General features: G+C 39.3%; 1 protein-coding gene and 1 long non-coding RNA gene across 2 annotated transcripts; one reads left to right on the top strand and one right to left on the bottom strand.

The window, feature by feature from the left end:
* The first annotated feature begins 1,552 nt into the window (after positions 1-1,552).
* Positions 1,553-7,228, top strand: LOC145444658 (uncharacterized). The gene is made up of 3 exons (XR_013916742.1): positions 1,553-2,843; positions 3,224-3,353; positions 5,913-7,228. It is a non-coding gene; the product is annotated as an uncharacterized LOC145444658 (long non-coding RNA).
* A 4,369-nt stretch (positions 7,229-11,597) lies between these two features.
* On the bottom strand, positions 11,598-17,817 carry LOC145444583 (uncharacterized). The gene is made up of 3 exons (XM_080322592.1): positions 17,630-17,817; positions 12,438-12,627; positions 11,598-11,764 (listed from the first exon to the last, which is right to left on the bottom strand). Exons 1-3 carry the CDS (start codon positions 17,770-17,772, stop codon positions 11,690-11,692), a joined length of 408 nt encoding a protein of 135 aa, XP_080178718.1. The 5' UTR covers positions 17,773-17,817; the 3' UTR covers positions 11,598-11,689.
* Positions 17,818-18,716: the final 899 nt, after the last annotated feature.

Genomic DNA, 18,716 nt, shown 5'->3' with positions numbered 1-18,716 from the left:
GTCGCGGCATGCGCCCATATTGCTCTTACTGCAATAACACGTGGAAAATTAAAAGTGCATCATTTTACGATCAAATTCGACTGGCTGATCGGGGCCTACGGCCCGGGGCTGATATTAACCAGCACGTTGTCGGCATAAAAAAACCCATGTGCGTAGCCAGGGAGTTTCTCATTTATAACTAAAAATACCGTCCTTTTTGAAATGCCAATTCACTAATTCATATTATCGATGCTGCGTACTGCAAATTAGTGAGAATCATTTGTATGCGAAATGGCTCATCGACATCTCATGTGCACTATCGTCGGTGGTTTGATTTAGCGCGTCCGCATGCAGGCCTTTCGCCAAACAGTAACAATCTCAGAGTGTAATATTGTTTGTGTTTACTGTTTATGTATCGTTTTGATTAAAACGTATGCCCGCGTCTGAACAAATTGTGCTCGTTGCCATTGCCGAATCTGGGTATTTAGGTATGACCAGCGCACCCTGTAATTGTAATTATTGCAGGTTTGCGGCATGTCTGCAATTTCGTTATCAGCGCAACTTGCCGGCCGATTGTACAGTCCGATAAAATTGATCACTACTATGTATTTCGCACAGCGTGCTGATGCTGATTTCAGCAAACTTACGTTCCTTATCAGATGTACAGATTCGACCTCATCGTTAGAAACGTAGATTTCATAGCGACCTCTGAGAAACACCATCTCCTATCGCGATTTGACTACCAAATATACGTCCACCTTCTGCAAATTGAAGTGCATTATTTGCATCGATGAGCGCCGCAAGCCGCGTTAAAAATATTTTGTGAACCATTTTTGTGATAAATATTATCGGAGCGCAAAGTTGAACAATGTGTTATTGCGTATGCCTGCTAGTTGGAATTTATTCCAGTGCCCATAATATTAATCCAATTATACTTTGCGAACGTAGATCGGGAAATGCAGCAATACAGTCAAAATCGATGTTGTAATCAGCAACCAATTGTCGCGATGCGAGCTACTCAAAACCAATTGTGTTGGCGGTAAGGGATCAATACTGATTGGCCGTGCACGTTTCCAATCACAATTTGTGTCTGTCTTTCGTGTTCCAGAATTATCGGGCGCCGTGTTACTGCTCAGTCCAGCGACGAATGCCGAGTGCGCGGCAATCAATGACCTAATTCCGCAATCATGCCAGCGGGAGATCCCGTCGCGTTGCATTGTGCGATGCAATATGCGTGCACATACGAATCTCGCTAGTTGGTCGCGGCCCCGCGTACCACTGATAATACGACTTGTTGAAATGCAACTGAACATTAGCGTCAGAATGGTGATTTTCAAAGGACGGGGTTTTGCGTTTCAAAAGGAGGGGGTTTTGACACCCCCCCCCCCCCCGGCTACGTGCTTGCCGCCACCCCATGCAAAAATAAAAGTCGGTGCCTATGCCCATAGCAGTCTGATAGTTTGTTGTGTTCGTGATCGCACCTAGTCACGGCGTTTTGAGTCGCAATCTACTCTTCAAATGTAAAGTTTGATGCAACTAAAGTCGATTCATTTTTATTTTATCACCCATTTACTCCGAATTCGAGTAATTCCACAAAAAAGTCGCGCCCAAGTCCAATCACAATTTTTTGCCACGAATCCTCAGCGGGTCATGTTCCACCATCATAAACAGGTTGATATGACGTAAAAGCATATATTCCACCGCATGGTAACGTTTTAAAGTGATGTGATGGTGAAATTTGATGAGCAGTCTCAGGGTTTTGGAGAAGGCGAATTTTAACTTCTCAGAGCTACAGAAATATATGTGTAGCAGTTAAATATTGTCGAATATTTCAAAATATAAAATGACGACGCGGGCCGCGTGTTTGGGACCTCTTGTCTTGAGTCTAGGATACGTAGTGCAGCCACAATCATCAATATAATATCATAAGGTCGCGTTCAAATTTCCAACGCACCATTGATAGTGCCATAGTGATTGTAAGCAATGTTGCACTTCGTGCTATCTGAGGAGAATTTCCGGTATTGCTTGCCTCGCAGGTACCTTAAAATACAGTCAATCGAATATGAACTGGTATAACACGCGGCGTAGCCTACGCTCCAGGTAATTTATCTCCAAATTATCAGCAAAATCGTAGAAAAGCTTTGTTCTGAGCATCACGTCACCATGAATCGTGTGCGGTATTCTTATCACAACATAAAACAATTTTCGTTTTCGGAATCTTAAACAATGGTACATTGCGCTGGTAAAATAATTATGGCTTCAACTTTTAAACGCGGATCTTTACCTCCGTAACCATATTATTCTGCTGATATGTATGTAGCCAGATCTGTGCATTTTCATGAGTTTAATAATTGCCCCCATGGATAGCCCATAGCCACGATATATGTATTATATCTACTATATTTAATTAAGATGATTTCAAATCCAGAAGCATAAAATATGCAGGAAATGCCTCGTAGCCGGAATCTTATGACATTTATGCAATAACTTACCACAGCCGACATTGGAAATTGGCGAGGATACAGAGATATAGCCGTAATGCAAAATTGCCGCAACAACTAATTTCATCAACGTTTGAATCGTAACTCAACAATGAACAATGACTTCACAATGAGCAACAACTAAAGATTTGCGACTCCACCTCGTAAAATATCTACTTGATGCTATTTATCACATTCCTAATAAAAACGTGATTTACAATACATCAATATTTGCATTTACATCGTCTACAGGACTTAACATTTCAACATGAGAATAGCTATCATTCTCGCCGCATTGACTTGCGTCTTGATATGTCATGAAATTCGTTGCACCGTGGCCCGCAGGCCTAGGAACAAATCGAAAAATGTCAGACTACTGGAAAGGTATGTATTGATATCGATGCATATAGAAAATAACATCTGTGACTAACAACTCGGATTCTATGCTTTCTAACTTAGATAGACAATTCAATGGAAAAGTACAGGCAACACATATCATCGAGAATGTAAGATTGCATTTGTCGCTAATACCGAACAGATATGGCCAAAGAAAAAATAATTATTCTCCTAATTTCCTTGATATTTAGTATATGTGGGTACGCTGGAACATTTTAGGTACATGTGCCAACTTGAAATAATTGACAGTCTCTAAATGTTTCTGATTAACTGAATCGCCAGCAGTTGGTACACCTGCCTCCAATACATTGGTAATTGTTTCGATTTGATGACACTTCATACTAAATTCATGTGCTGTTTTCTTGCAGAGGTCTCTGTACACCATATTGTTTGTCAAAGAAGCTGAACAAACGGGAACATTTCTGTTCGAAGTCTGGATGGATTAAACCGTCTATCAGGAAGTGCAAGAAAACGAAGAAACACTTGAGACAATGTCAGGTAAATAACAACAGTGCTTGTTGATCTCCGAGTACACATAAGACGGTATCAAGCATTAGTGATCAGCTTTTTCTCAAATAGTTTTCATATACAATGTCATCACATTGTTAGTATCTAAATATAGTGACACACAGAAGTAATTAATACATACTAGGATATACTATCCAGGTATCCTTGACGACATTCGGGTATAAAACTAGTAATCAGTAAAGTTTTAGCAACGAAGAAATGAATACGGAAGTCAGTGATGCAACGAGATTTTAATATAACATTTGTCAGAACTTTGGTGATTGGCACAACGCCTTCAATTGCCCATGACTGACCATGAATTTTTCTATCTTATCATAATCATATATGCTATCTTCGTAATGATTATGATAAGATAGAAAAATTCATGGTCAGTCATGGGCAATTGAAGGCGTTGTGCCAATCACCAAAGTTCTACAAAGGCTACAAATTAACCAGATAATATCGTATTTCAGTATTTATAAACTGATTTTTGTGATCACGGACACTCATACACACTATATATTTAGTTTTACTGGCATCTGGCGACCCAAGCCGCATACGCCAGGAAGAATGCATTCTCAATATTAGTATGCTATGATTTCACGGGTATGTATGAATTTGAGACCGTGCAAACAACAACTGCACGTACCGCAGTCATATGAAACATGTCTGGCGGACGGACTTTCAAATTCGGGTGCATTTCCCCCTGTACGTCGCATTTGCGCAATGGGGCTCGCCTTTAAATGCCATCGCTCATACCCAGGTATAACTCTACTCTCACGAATTCCAACGGTCTCCGATTGTGTTTCAAAGAGATACAGATGTCGAAAGAACATTTTCACGAATTCAAATCAACTTTTGTATCAAAGCTCGGCCAATTTCCTCGATCAAGCCACCTCGTATTTTTACGACTTTCGTGCGTGCCCCGCTTATTCATCAGCGCACCCACAGATTGACCCTAGCTATACGTGCAAACCATCCACTAGAAATCGCTACCAGCGCGAAGATATTTAATATTTGCAAGAAATTCGACAAATATTACATACATATTAAACGATCGCTATGGCGTTCCCACGACCGAAAATTATACCCTTCGCGACCCAGGTTTGTGTCGCGACATATTCTTCTAGAACATTTCCTACTTTTAGAAATTTATATCAACTTATAGCAATACCCTCTCTTTGCTTCAATAATACTCTATTTATACAGTTTGGGTGACTGGGAATCCAGGATACACCGAATATACAGTTAAACCTATATACTACAGTAGAATTCGAACGAACTAGATTCCGCTCTTCAGTGGTGTACCAGCGACTTGGCGATTCATATTAATCCGGAAGACATTTAACCAAGATCTAGCATAATTCATATGTAAGGCTAGCGTGAAATGTATATCGATTGTTGAAGCACCATAGCTTTTTAAAGAATATCAAGTTTAGGATCCTGGCGCCGTGTATGTTGCAGCGTGCATTTCACAGCTACAACACCAATTGTTACCAAGGGCTGGTGGAATGGTGAGGGTCGATAGATACGCGATATTGTCGGGTCTTCATGCTTTCATTTTCGTGTTTTTGCGAAGTTGAATTCTTGATCGATGGACATTGATGTTAAACTGATAACCTTCCATCCATTTTTATCTCGTGAGTGTTTGACTTCATAGCGGGAGATACACTAAATACCCTAAATGGGCCTATACTCGTCACTCATAAAACCGATTGAAGTGCACCCAAGAAATAACTTTTACTTCGCAAAATTTGAAACGCAACAATAGTATTTATCATCAAAACAATTCGAGTGAGTAGGCCTATATTCGGTGTATGAAAATGAAACTACTTGACTATGTAATGTAAGTATATAAGGACTACTCGAGTAGTCCGGAAGGGTAGACTTATTTCTCTACTAATCACCTCTGAATGTTAGGGGTCAAATAATGTGGAGCATGATCAGGTGCGATGAGTCAAGAACGTTTGAGATGCACTGACCTAAAATCAAAGTGAGATGTGCTCGAAGTTGGCACCTCAGGAGGTTTAGTTTATATAATCACCATCTTGATGCTATATGACCATAGATTACACAATACCATGGACACTATCATATACCAATGACAGCAACAACAAAAACAGTAGATCCCGTTTTCTTAGGATAGGAAAGTGCTGACAACGTACGACATCACAATATACGATTCGATATTGTGGACTTATAGGCACTAGGCAGTTGTTAGCCTGACCTTTTTATAGCATGTTTAATATACCATTTACCTAGGGTTACCATATTTTTGAAATCTGAAAAGAGGACACTTTTTAAGAATTTTCAGCCTTGCAAATCCGGAGAATGATAAATTTCTCTCACTTCGTGGTCGGTTGACTGAAAAAAGGTCAACTTTCGCGCTCAGCGCCCGAAATACAGTTTTTTCGTTCACATGGTTGACTAAAAAAAACATTGACCTTCCGGTCCAGCTCCCGAATGGTCCCTTATGTCAACCCTACATTTACTCAACGAAACTATTTTCCTTGAGTAAAAGTGAATCTGGACATTATTTTGTATTTTCAGATGAATTGCAAGAAGCAGTTGTCGCAATATACTGGTTAAACTGGATAATAAGCAGCGGGGCATGGGAAAAAGAAATAAAGTTATGGACATCTGATCAACGTGTAATTACGAGAAGGTTTTGCAACTTTTATTTACAGCCTCCGGAACCTCCCTAAATACGCATAGGTTATGTAGTATGGTGTTCTAAGCTGTTTGAAAGAATTTTGTAGTGCAACATTTTGCAACTTTTCTATTTTTTCATACCACTTTTCACTGCAACTTTTATGAAATAGGCTATTGCGTGAAATGTAATGGAGTGATTTAAAAAAACATGCCATGAAACTATTTCTAGTGTGGTTCTCTCTTTGATTTTCCTACAAAAGAGGTATGTTATTGATTAGCTGCATCTCAATGTTATCTGTGACGCAATGGCGTGCAAGCTAGAAGTTAAACAACCCCAGCCAACCGCGGCAGTGCCTGAACTTTATGTAAATAAATCGCTTGATTGATTCAGTACCGTTTAAATTTGAGGTTCTTCCCATTTGACGGACGCACAAGCAAGACGGCCGAAGATTACATTATCACTAGCCACCTTCTCAGGCTATTTATTTTGTTAAAGTAGCTAACACTGGATTTTGTTGCAATGCCTAGGTTCAAGATTTTAGACCAAGGAGCGTGTGGTATTCGACTTGTGTTATCAGTTATCGCTTTGCGGTTCTGATTTATGCGGAAAATAATTTCCTCATTGCGTTGTTTTCGTGCTGCGTACCGGCAAAAATGTAATTGTTAGCGGTCTGTCTCCGTGAAAAGGGAAAGTACCAAATTTGACAGCTCTGCAGCAGCTGACAGCGAAATGCTGTCACGTAGGTTTCAAAGCTAAGGGAAAAAATGTATGCATAATCGATTGAATTGTGAACACACAACCGGAACAAGCTGGGACCCTGCGAATCTTTAACTGTTTAGCTATACAACGGAACTATTTTGCCATTTATAACTATTTTGCCATTTATAAATGAATGACAGAACATGCTTAGGCTCTGAGGTTCTAATAGATTGGTTTCCATTTCTGATACTTCGGATGAGCTGTGATTATTTACTGTTAACCCCATTGTATTGTATTTCAAGTTGTCGCTTGTCCTTTAATATTATCTTCTAGCACATCCGGTGGGCATGCCTCTTTTCTTACATCGCCTACGCCCAGGTGGGTGTCTGATTTCTAGGACTACTCCAAGTCTTTTAGACATCTTCCTATCTTTTCATGGTATCGAATTCAAGCAGTGCACTGATTGGATGAGATTTGTAATAATAAACTGAACTGAAGTGGATGTTCGATTGGACATATTGAGGCGTTGCAAATAGTTATAAACATATATGTGATAATTAGTGTGTATTTCCAAAGTAATATTAATGTCTCGAGTTTAAACTTAATAATCCAATTACAACGGCTCATCAAACTATTAGTTGTTCGGATTCCTTGTTGATAAGGAAATAGGTATAATTCGTCTCACAAGTGGGTAAAAAACTACAATTGACCGGTAGTGCTATGTGTTAGCAGTAAAATGCATGGGTTCTCAACCCGTGACATATTTTATTATGAACGCAATTACTACTGGCACATTATTGTTACATGGTAATTTAGCTACTTGGCTCTCTTATCACGCCGTCACTGTTTCGTTTGAATACTCATTCTTTGATGTGTTCTGGTTTCTTGATATATGCTCGAGTTTAGATTGTTATTGTCTCGAATCGGTATTCGTCTGGCCTCTGGTTTAAGAGAATATCGCTGCGTAGTACACTATAAAAGAGTGTTTCACTCGCCGCGAAAAGTTTGAACAGAAACAAGAAGGGACAGGAAAAACGGCGAAAACTGGGTTTGTAACTCTGCGTGGAACAATGACTTTGCTTTCTCGGGTATAAATAGAAAACCGATGTGTCATATTTGTCGAAGAGCATTTGTCGTAACGAAACGTAGAAGCTTAAAATGATACCACTAAAGTTTCTTCTGGAGTTATGCATATCGCCCGATCTTTAAAAATTGGTGCTTGCTATAGGTGGCAAGCCCAGCAATCCATATTTCGAGCCATTGTTAAAATTGCCGACGACGTTACAGATGCCTCGTAATATCGCAAAACCCAAGAAATCTGCTTGAGAAGGTGTGATATCAATAAAACTTTTACATACTGTGCGTATATTCGCTGTTTCCAGAACTTAGCAGCACTGACACCATCCCCTGACAAATTTCGAAGTTACAGTGGTCTGATTCAACCGCTACCAGAAGAGTAGCAGCAATGTCAGTCGATATTTTATCGCATGTTCTACACGTTGCTGCCTAGAATATTTTGGCCTAGCATTAGACGAATCCACCGACTCTACAGATATTGCATAGCTGTAATTATCTGGGTGCGTTTTATCAGAGTGAACCTATTGGCAGAGGAAATGCTGTCAAGGCAAACGTGGGGAGGGGACCAGCGAAAAACATCAGCTTGACAAATCTGACTTCTCTAACTATTGCTTCAGGGCTACGGCCCTTGAAGGAAAGAAGGGTTGGTTGGTGTGCTCAGAAATGACCCCTGAAACGCCAGACTTTTTCTCATATCACTGAGAGCTCAAAGTGATAATGACCTCTTTAACGAAAAAGTTACCGTAATTTAATATTTGCTCGCTCACGCATTGAAACATAGAGTTCCGTTCTTTGCTGACCGGGTTTGAAGGTAGATATACCGACTTGGCAATGAATCCAATGCAAGTTCCACGAAGGGATTTACTTGCGCCGTTGGAAGATATATATTCTCACAAAAACAGCAACTGCAAACTTACGAACGCTGCCCAATTATTGCTTTTGAATGCATAAAAAATGTACTAAACGCCCGTAAACGACTGGTATATAGGCTAGAGTAGCGTAAATTTAATAGTGGCCCAAAAATACATGACCATAATGTTCTGCGGCCCGCAGCGTCTTTTGCTGTTAAAATGCGTCCGGTTATACATGGGAAGTTGAGAACCCCTGGTATAGCGCATAAACACATGCTCGGCGCGGCCGAATAACTTACAGATCTTTATCTGTATTACTGGCGACGCGGTATTTCGCGTAGTACTTCAATTGGATATGAATAGTGTTATGTTCATGCATTTTACGTTGGTGTCGTTTGTCTCGTATTTGTCTAGGATTAGTAATTACCGCCAATCATTATTTCTTCGTGTGTCGTGCTTCGTATTTATACCCTGTGTTCTGTTGTCTACTGGTCTCTTTTGTTTATAACTGCACTCTGGATCGTGTCGCCTGTCTTAAAGTCATACTGCTGATAATATACTAATTTCTTATTGCCATCATACATAACATAACAAATAGAAATCGTTCCTAAATAGCCTACCTATATACTTAGCTATAGTCTTGACAGAGTTTCTGAATCTACAGACAGAGGTTGACGAGTTCATAATTGCTATCACTACGCACATAGTGGTCAGCTTTGCACATAGGCCGAGAGTGGGTTTGGGCGTAGGTGCTGACTATTTTTGGTAACCAGCACGTCAAATTGAGAGATGGGTTCGCGCAAAGTTTTCCTGTAGAAATATGGGGTCGCGACCATAAAAGTTCGGGAACCCCTGTATTAGACGTACAGTACCGTGCAGATTTGTTTTTGGGGATGGCCAAACGCTTGCAAAATTGCGTTCGGCTTCAGCTGGCGAGTGAAGGTTAAGGACCGCCAAATTATCCACTAATATTTCTCACGTGTTCACATGTAGGCTCTGCGAAGATTCAAATTTATCGCATACAACAGGGGTCACCAACACCGGGAGATCATATTTTGCGGCCCGCGACCTGATTTGAAATTTCGGAAGAACGCTTAGTAAACCATTTTGAAATGTTGAAATTGATATCAGTTTGAACATAGTGTTGTTGCTGTTGTTCAAAGTAAGCTATATTCTCGTGTGCCCTATATCACTATTTCTTACTTGCTGATACGGCTTCGGCAATTTCATGCCATGGAGGAAGAATTTGCTGATATGAATGGTCAAATTACCTTGACGTACAATGGCTTACCATTGCCAAGACCGAGAAGCTTGGAAAACGAATTCGGGCTCCCCAAAAGACCAAGCTATTCGAGGAGATGGTTTTGCAGCAAGTACAGTGACTAGCTAACCCCAATATCGATTCTTTAGTGCGGGTGTGACCAATCTGCGGCAGTGGAATGGAAATGATGCGGCCGTCAAGGACAATTATTTAGATTGGGATGTGTTGGCGGCCATCAATATGCAAATTGAATTTACGAATTGACTCATTAAATAATGAGAGGAATGAAATTTTCTTGAAATTTTCTTGAAATTTTCTTCACGCTACGCACAGTTCAATGCCTGTTAATTTTCGATTTTAATATAGTAGTGTCCTTTGTAATCTGAGCCCCACAGTGCAGATACGAACAGCGAGGAAAACGATGCGCTCCAAAAAGAAATACAAATTTGTAATCGTGTTCTCCTCATCACGAAGAAAATTCATTTCTGGTAAGCCTACGTTTGGGCGAATCAAAAATATTTCCTCTATACCGACAATCCTGACGGAATGTCGAAAAAATAACAGCATGCCTCAAAGGGAACTAATTGCAATTGGCCCACCCAAAGATGCAGCGCAGCCTGAATAACTTCCCTAATTTGTCGAAGACACCCCTTGCATCAACTCCACCAGTGAATTTGATCACATGGGCTAAGAAATGATAAATATTTGATAGTAATATGTAAAACTATAGGCCTACTATTACTATTGACGAACCTCAGTGAAGACTATAAAAATATTTTCGTGCTGCGCGCGACTACAAAGCGAATCCATGTCACTATTCATAGCATGACTACTCATGATTTCGGTGCGCATAGTACGTCGATATGTGTAAATACATTAGTCCGCAGTTCACCGACAATGGACATATACAGTTTAACGTGGGTATTTGGCCTCCAGTTAGATCATTACGACTATGCACGAGAATGCGGCCGTAGGCTTAGTTGCTGACGAGTGTTGTCAGGTATCGTGTGCAGCTCATAGTTTAAAAGAGAATGAAATTTATGATCATTACTTTTTTTGTATTTGTATTTTCTTCAATAAGTTAGTATGTCTTTTGTGGTAACTTCGGCCTTCGCCCATGTTAGAGAGCCCAGCGTTGTACCGACGTAGAGTTATCAAAACGTAGCTGCTTAACTGCGTTGCCTATTTTTATCTCGATGTTGAAGTCATGCGGCCTGCGGCCTCTAACAATTTTGAAAAGTGGTCCGTGACCCCTGGCATACAACATGCTGTGTTACCACACTACTTACAGAAAGGCATTCCAGATAGCGAAAGCGACGCAATACGGCGAAATATGCGTCCTTTCACCTTCCAATAAATTATAGCGAGATAGCAGCTCGCAACATGAGAACGTCGACGAGTATTGTAACATAATTAACATTACTGAAATGTGTCTAATTCTGAAACCACGGCAGAGATTGCAAAAAATAGGGTCCGCAACAAGTTTTACTTGGCATCACCTGTCTACATTGATTCGGTATTATTACTGATTACTCAGTCACCAGTCACGCGTGGTACGATGCTTTGCTTATTTGACAGTATTTAACTTGCATACGTACAGTTGACGCCCTTTCACAACAACAACAAGCTATTCTGCAGTATCTTACGGCAACTAAACTTTTCCCAATACCCCTTTGAAAAATACAGACGAAGAGTAGTTGATCAATTCTCTTCTGTATATGCGGTGTGTTGACTCGTTTACATTAGGCCACCATTTCGCAACCGCAATCAAACACGTTTGCTTTTTTTACGCTCCTGTCATCTGCATGTATACGTTCGGGCAGACCATCCCAAAAGATTGGCACATCCGGCACACGGTGACCTGGAGAACAGGAAGAATTTCGGAGATAGTTAGAATAATATCCAAATACTAACTGTGCTAAGGTCATGAAGGATAGAAAGCTCGTTATGAAAGAGAGCACATGACGTCATGATTTCAAACGCAGGGTAAATCTAATGACGTCACAGTTCACCGCAAACTTCAAAACATGATCGAAACTAGCATAGGCAAGGGTATAGTGAGTTAGTTTGTACAGGCTGTCATTTATAACAGTTGGCGGGCCGAAAACGAACCATAAGCAATTACGAGGGATATACAACCCGGTGTGTAAGATGACCCATGATGTTGAACTACTTAAGATAACTAAATTCGGTCCTTTTAAATACATGCTCATATCGTTCGTAGACGGTAGTATTTGAAATTGTTTTATGTTTTTTAATATGTTTTATAATAATTTCATATATTTCCAGCTCTAAGTTGATTCACTGCTACTCGTTGGAATAAAGCCAAATTTTGCGCGTTCTGTTATTTTAGTCAAACTAAAACATTTAGCTATTAGCCGCAATTTTATTTAAATACCAATTTTCGAACTATCCTACTCGGCATGTATAGAGAATCTCGAACTAATCCTCGAAGTAAATGTTGTATGTAAAAAACTAGTTATAAAGATGATCCATTGTATGAGAAGGACAGTGTATACTATGGGAATGCTCACCACGTGATACTTCTTCATGCAAACCCCAGTCGTTTGTTGAATAGCAATGGGGTCAGCAGGCCGTTGAGTATACGACTGACAAATTGGCCGCTTCACGCAGACCAAGCTCTTTTTAGGGTCGCATCGTCCATCGGTACCCCACAATCCGCCGCACTTCTGATAAAGTTGCTGCGAGCACACGTTACAACATCTGAATAAAGACGCGATATGTGGTTTTGGTAAATGACCACAGATTAAAATTTAATTGTAAGGGCGAAGATGGAGCAAAAATATAAGAATGGCCAACATGCTTCGGAGTAACACAAAGACAGGATATCTACAATAACGAAGTGCTTCTTTTTCGGAACATCAAAGTATAGGCTCCAACTAACCTATTCGTGCTACTTGCTCGACTGACTATGCCCGCTTACTTCCTCTTGTATATTAACAGCATGGGAAGTAAAATAAGCGAACATAGAACAAGTATATAGGAATATGTTTTGCAATAACACTATGAGATCCAGATAGTAGTCCCAGAGTAGCGAAGTACTTCTTATATTTCGAAACATGAAAGTATAGACTCCAGCTATCCCATTCACGCTACTTATTCACGTGGCTACTTCCGCTTACTTTCTCTTGCATACCAACGGAAAGCCAAATATCTACTTTTTCTGTTTTATATTCATTAGATTAGAACAGCAGTTCTCAACCGGGTGACTTCGAAATGTTTACAAAAATCCGTTTTCTCCTGTGATACATAACCATTTTTCCATAATAACTTCAGTATAAGCTGCTAGATAAAAATGGCCGGGCTTGTTTGCCAATTTGTTGCGATTGTACCCAAATGTGTCGTCGGAAGCGTTCCGCGTTATTATTACATTCGTCACCATCTATATTTGGGGAAATGGATTTTTGGCACTTGTTCATGTCAAATCGACGGCGCGGATTTTCAAGACACGACCACATATTTCAAGAAATGCAGGTGCAGAATTCGCTTTGAAATAATAGAAGTCAACCAAATTTCTACATGTTTCGTATGGTCTTATATTTCAAGAAAAGTCATTTTGATTTATTGTTACGTGGGTTATTGTATAAATTATGATGGTGCTTCCCTGTAGAGTAGTAAGGTATGACGTCAGGTCTTACCTAACTGTGCATGACCATATCACTCGTGCTTGACCGCTTTTTCTCTTATCTCATCTCTGTTTGATGGCACAGGGAAGCCATAATCAATATACAGCAAGAAACATTTATCACTCAGGCTACAGGTATCATTTACACAAGGCAGATGACGATTGTGCGATAATTGAGCTGAATTTGAACAAAAACTTCGTGAGGGTCTGCGGGGTCCGTGACGGTCCCAAAGGGGTCCGCGAAGACAAAAAGGTTGAGAAACTCTGGACTAGAATATAGTATTGCGGCAGACTCCTACAAATTTTTACGACAGAAATTGTCTCAGAAACCGTTTTCTGTAAGCAACTGAGGAGAATTTCGGAAATTCAAGACAAATTGTAACGTTATTAGACTTTCATCAGTTGAGAAGATGCAATTTACAACCTTGAAAGCTGTCAACGGCGCTTGATCCACATCACTGTGCAACGCCAGGCTGCAGTCTGTTTCCTTAAACTACTTTATTATTATTGTTAGACAGGTATTGGTTTTCTACTCACTCTTGAAAATGTCTAATTCTACTTGTAATTGGACATGAAAACTAAACAATGCCTAATTTCTACTCGAGAAAGCTACTATAGATTCAGTCAATAATTAATTTGAGCAACCATGCTGTCATATTTATCAACTTTAAGACAGTATTATGGCACCATCTTACGGAATTCTATTTTACTGACTAAATACACTATATTTAAAAACAATTCTATATCTCATATGTAACCAATGCATACTCTCTATCTAAGTACCAATATCTTAGATTCAAGGTAATGTTAAGACTTCAAAGCCATAGTCAATGATCAAGGGATGTGTGGCATTGTCATGGTGATATATGATTTAGCGATGTCAAAAGGTGACTCATTTTGGCATCTGCGTTATAAGGCTCTAAGTACGGTATCAAATTAAGTGGAAAATCACTTTTCTCGTTTCGTTGTCATGCGTAAAGGCACACAACGCCTTAACGATGCTCTAATGTTGTGTAATAAAATAGTTAAGGTTGCGCGATATTGCCGTAATTGGCCCCGATCTCATAACACACGCATGTTAATTGTATTGTCCAGTGCTAAGCGATTCAAGAAATGCTCTATTGCTCTGTATCACACTCATGTAGGGTTGGTATAATGCAAGGTTGTCAGACAGATTTTGGAAAAAAAGGGCCAAATCATTTATTAACGTTAATACCGTTGTCAATAATACATAATAACGGTGGCAACGTCTTTAACGTTGTAACATCACCCATATACATGTTGTCAATCACTTGGAATTACAGTTTTATGTTGTTGATAGTACTGTTGGTCACCGAATCCAACTACAATAACTGCGATTATATTAGAAGCCCTTTCCAACTGAATATAAAATCGTAAAATTCAACTTTTTGTTCTTAACACGAGTGTTATTAAAATTCTAATCAATTAATATATATATTTTTACTAAAAATTACCAGAATAGCTTTTTTACATTTGACACTTATACACCTAACGTTTAGGTATTTTTTCTTCAAAAATCTCTCCAGTTATATTGAAGTTTTTTCTACCAATCATTGAGTACTATCAGGATACTCCTTTTCAGTTATTTTTTCTGCTACTTTGCCGCAAGTCATTTTAGAGATTTTTTCGACCACATGCTCACCAATCTGTATCTACAATTGCAACAGTGACTACATTCTACAACAACAATTCCAAATCTTCATATTGTGCCTCAAAATCTTCACACAGTGTTTCCACTCGAATCTTTTGCATTGGCATAAACATTGTCAGCATTGTCAGCTCGATTTCGGACAGAGATTTATTTAAATATATTATTTGATAACATGTGTCAACTAATTTCGAAAAGTGCCAAATATTGAAAATAAATGGTCAAGGGGCCAAACAGTATTTTGAGGGGCCAACTGCCGCTAAAAAGGGACAAATTTATAGAATTTGGCCCCAAGCGGGCCAATCTGACAACCCGGGAATAATAAAGTGATTTTCAAGCATAGTACTAAGCCATGAAACAATGATTGAAACGGCTTTTTCTTTACCATTCTGGACACACTTGTATCGACATAAAAGCGACTTTGAAACATGCACGGCCTTACATGACTTCGTAGTGGATTGGTACTAAATGCATCGTCATTGTTTCACCATAGTTCCTCATCTTGCGCTAGACCAAGGGTTCGCAAACATTTCGATTCGAAAATGTTGCGCGACCCCACATCTCAATTTGGCGTGCAGTTTACTGAAAAATGGTCAGCACCCTCGCCAAACCTATGCCAATGTGCGAAACTGGCGTTTTCGTGCGCAATAAGAGCAATTAATAACTTTTTAACCTCCGTTCTATAGATTAAAAACTCTATAAAGACTATAGCAATGTATATAGGTCTTCTGGAACGATTTCTATCTTCATCCAATCGATGTATAGTCAATAAATGCTACGCAAAATACTGCATCCCGCGAAATACAGACGACGATCTAAAAGTTATCGGGCTGTGCCGAACGTGTGTGTATTTATCATACTGTTAACACATAACAATTCTGGTCACTTGTAGTTTGCCTGCAAGGAAAAATTCCGTCTCGTTAATTTTTATTACGCTCCCAACGCTTTATTCTTCATGGATTGCCAGACATCAACTGTAAGTCACAGCAGGGGGTGATTTAAAATGACACTTCGACTGATCTGAAACCTTGTTTGCCGGGTTCGCATTCCTCAGAAACAGTGTTGTCCTCTATTTTGAAAAATGAAATGAAATATTTGAACAGCTTCTTGGATGTACAGAACTTCAATATACAATTGAATAGTATATTAATATTGAAATTAACCCGAATATTTTCGGCTGACACTCGTCAGGGGTAATCGTCAGCAACTAGTAGAGAATTAAAAAGAACAGCGTATATCAACAATCGTAACACAATATATGACGTCACCAGCACGAAATGTCGAATAAAAATAGTACATTGAACGCTCTCGTATTCGACATTTCGTGCCGGTGACGTCATATTTTGTGTTGCGATTGTTGATACACGCTGTTCTTTTGAATTCTCTACTAGTTGCTGACGATTACCCCTGACGAGTGTCAGTCGAAAATATTCGGGTTCATTTCAATATGAATATACTATTCAATTGAATTTAAATATACAGAAATGAGCTGCTGATAGCTATTAATTGTCATTCATGTAATAATCATTAGTATTTAATTTTTGTCTCCGAGGCCCCAGAGAATACGCAAACGATCCCATTAGGGTCGCCACCCCAGTTTGGGAATCCCTGGGTTAGACGAACCAAGTCCTGTATTTCGACATAACCTAACGATAGCAATTGCTAGCCCCTGAATTGAGCAGATAGTATTCCGAATTAACTGAGTTTTATCTATGTAACTCTTGCTTTTTTCGCATTCTCGATCATTATGGCCGAATAAAGCAGTTGCCCGACTATATGACACACCGTGGTGAACTTTATAAGGTACAAACTACCTATGGGATATATCCAAATCTTAATGCTACCAATGTTCGACTAATGGGGCCTAAACTGAGATTGTGAATTCCTGATTAGGAGAATGTTTAAGTAGAATAGTATCGTTTTTTGTAACAAGTTAAACATCACCAGTTTAACATTCATGCGCATTCCAAATTTTCGATAACGGTATACTTCATGGATTACCGATGGTATCGCATTAAAAGTTCTATCGCGGACTTACCTCGAATGAACCACGAATTCAAAGTCATTATACATGCCAAACTGGCGTTGATTAATACGGACAGGCAAACATCAGTATATGTAGAAAGGCAACCAGTTATGGAATATCGGCCTGACGCGATATATTTGATATTTAACATTTTAAAAACGTGTCGTTATAAATAGATCACCGGATGTGAAAGTATATTATCTCATTTTTCGTTACTTGTCTTTCACAGAATATATAACCATACTACTAGAGGGGTATACGCATATTTCATCTCACAATCAATATCAACACGTACGAAATTCCATCCGTCATATATAACATACTACTCGGTTTAAGACTTAACAGGAAGGAACACCTTAATAATATAATCTCCTACAATCCTTACCCGCATATACCCTTGATAACAGTAACGCCGGCTTTGCACATCGGTTTCCTGCAAGTAACCTTGTGACAGGGCAAACAGCTGAGTGCCGATACACCGACAGCACACGCTAATACTGCTATGAGACTTACTGTGAAGCTATTCATTTTACCGATCACTTTATCTATTGTAAAAAAGGTAAGTTTAATGTCATATCACTGGGACAGTGATCAGTCAGTGATCAAATTACTAAAACTAACAGCATTGTGAACTATATCACAATATTGCGCCATTACGCCCAGTGAGTGAAAACTGAATCAATACTAGTTGTACCTCTAGTTCACCGGACTTCTTAATCGAGTTTAATTGTAGATAAAATCAAGATTGATCCCTTACACCTGTTCGATTTTTTTACAATATACAGCGTATTCTTTATTAATTTCATTGATTGGATGAATAAGGATCAATCGCTGACTATACTTATATGTAGGGGAATTCACTCTTGGTGTTGTGTGATTACGGGTCAAGCTCACAGCTGAGAGACACAAAATATTCAAGAATGGAAAGCTGGATATTTCGAGCAAACTTTTGTAACAAAGCAAGTAAAATTTTGAAAGTTTTTTTTATGCTGCCAGCGTCGTGCATAGAGTGGCCTGAAGTTGAAATGCAAATAATTCCAAACAAAGATGTTATATTGACGTGGAAAATTGTAGTATATGAGAAAGGTTCACAGTGATGAACCAGCAAAGGTTCGTTTGCGAACGTCAATTTCTAAATTTCTAAGATTCACATACAGAACCTCACGTTCACACCATCCCTACTGTTGTATTCTTACGACAACTTTTCCCGCGATACTATCACGATATCGCGGGCAGAATGAATTATCTGTGGCATGTAGCAATAATGGCGTCTAAAACTCCTGTAAACCTGTGCCAGGCGGCAACTTGGAGATTGACATATTTTCGCAGCAGTATATTGTTGAACATATTGCTGAATATTTACCTCTATTGCTAAGAGTTTTCACTGTCGCCTATAATCGCAGACTAAATTGCGAGAGGCACATTTCAAGTCTTTATACGGCTCTTACGCAGCGCGAATGCAATATGGTGCA

Source organism: Botryllus schlosseri, chromosome 1 (assembly GCF_051294905.1).
Source record: "Botryllus schlosseri isolate E-star chromosome 1, Bs_hap1, whole genome shotgun sequence".
In the NCBI taxonomy this organism is placed as follows: domain Eukaryota; kingdom Metazoa; phylum Chordata; class Ascidiacea; order Stolidobranchia; family Styelidae; genus Botryllus; species Botryllus schlosseri.
The sequence above is the reverse complement of the archived record's forward strand: the minus strand, read 5'-3'. Positions and strand labels throughout refer to the sequence as shown.

Excerpts from the sequence above, each read along its gene's own strand:
- LOC145444583 (XM_080322592.1), bottom strand. The coding sequence starts at position 17,772 with ATGAATAGCTTCACAGTAAGTCTCATAGCAGTATTAGCGTGTGCTGTC. Across the intron at positions 12,628-17,629 it reads GTTATCAAGGGTATATGCGG|ATGTTGTAACGTGTGCTCGC; the intron begins GTAAGGATTGTA and ends GTCTTTATTCAG. Across the intron at positions 11,765-12,437 it reads GCATGAAGAAGTATCACGTG|GTCACCGTGTGCCGGATGTG; the intron begins GTGAGCATTCCC and ends CCTGTTCTCCAG.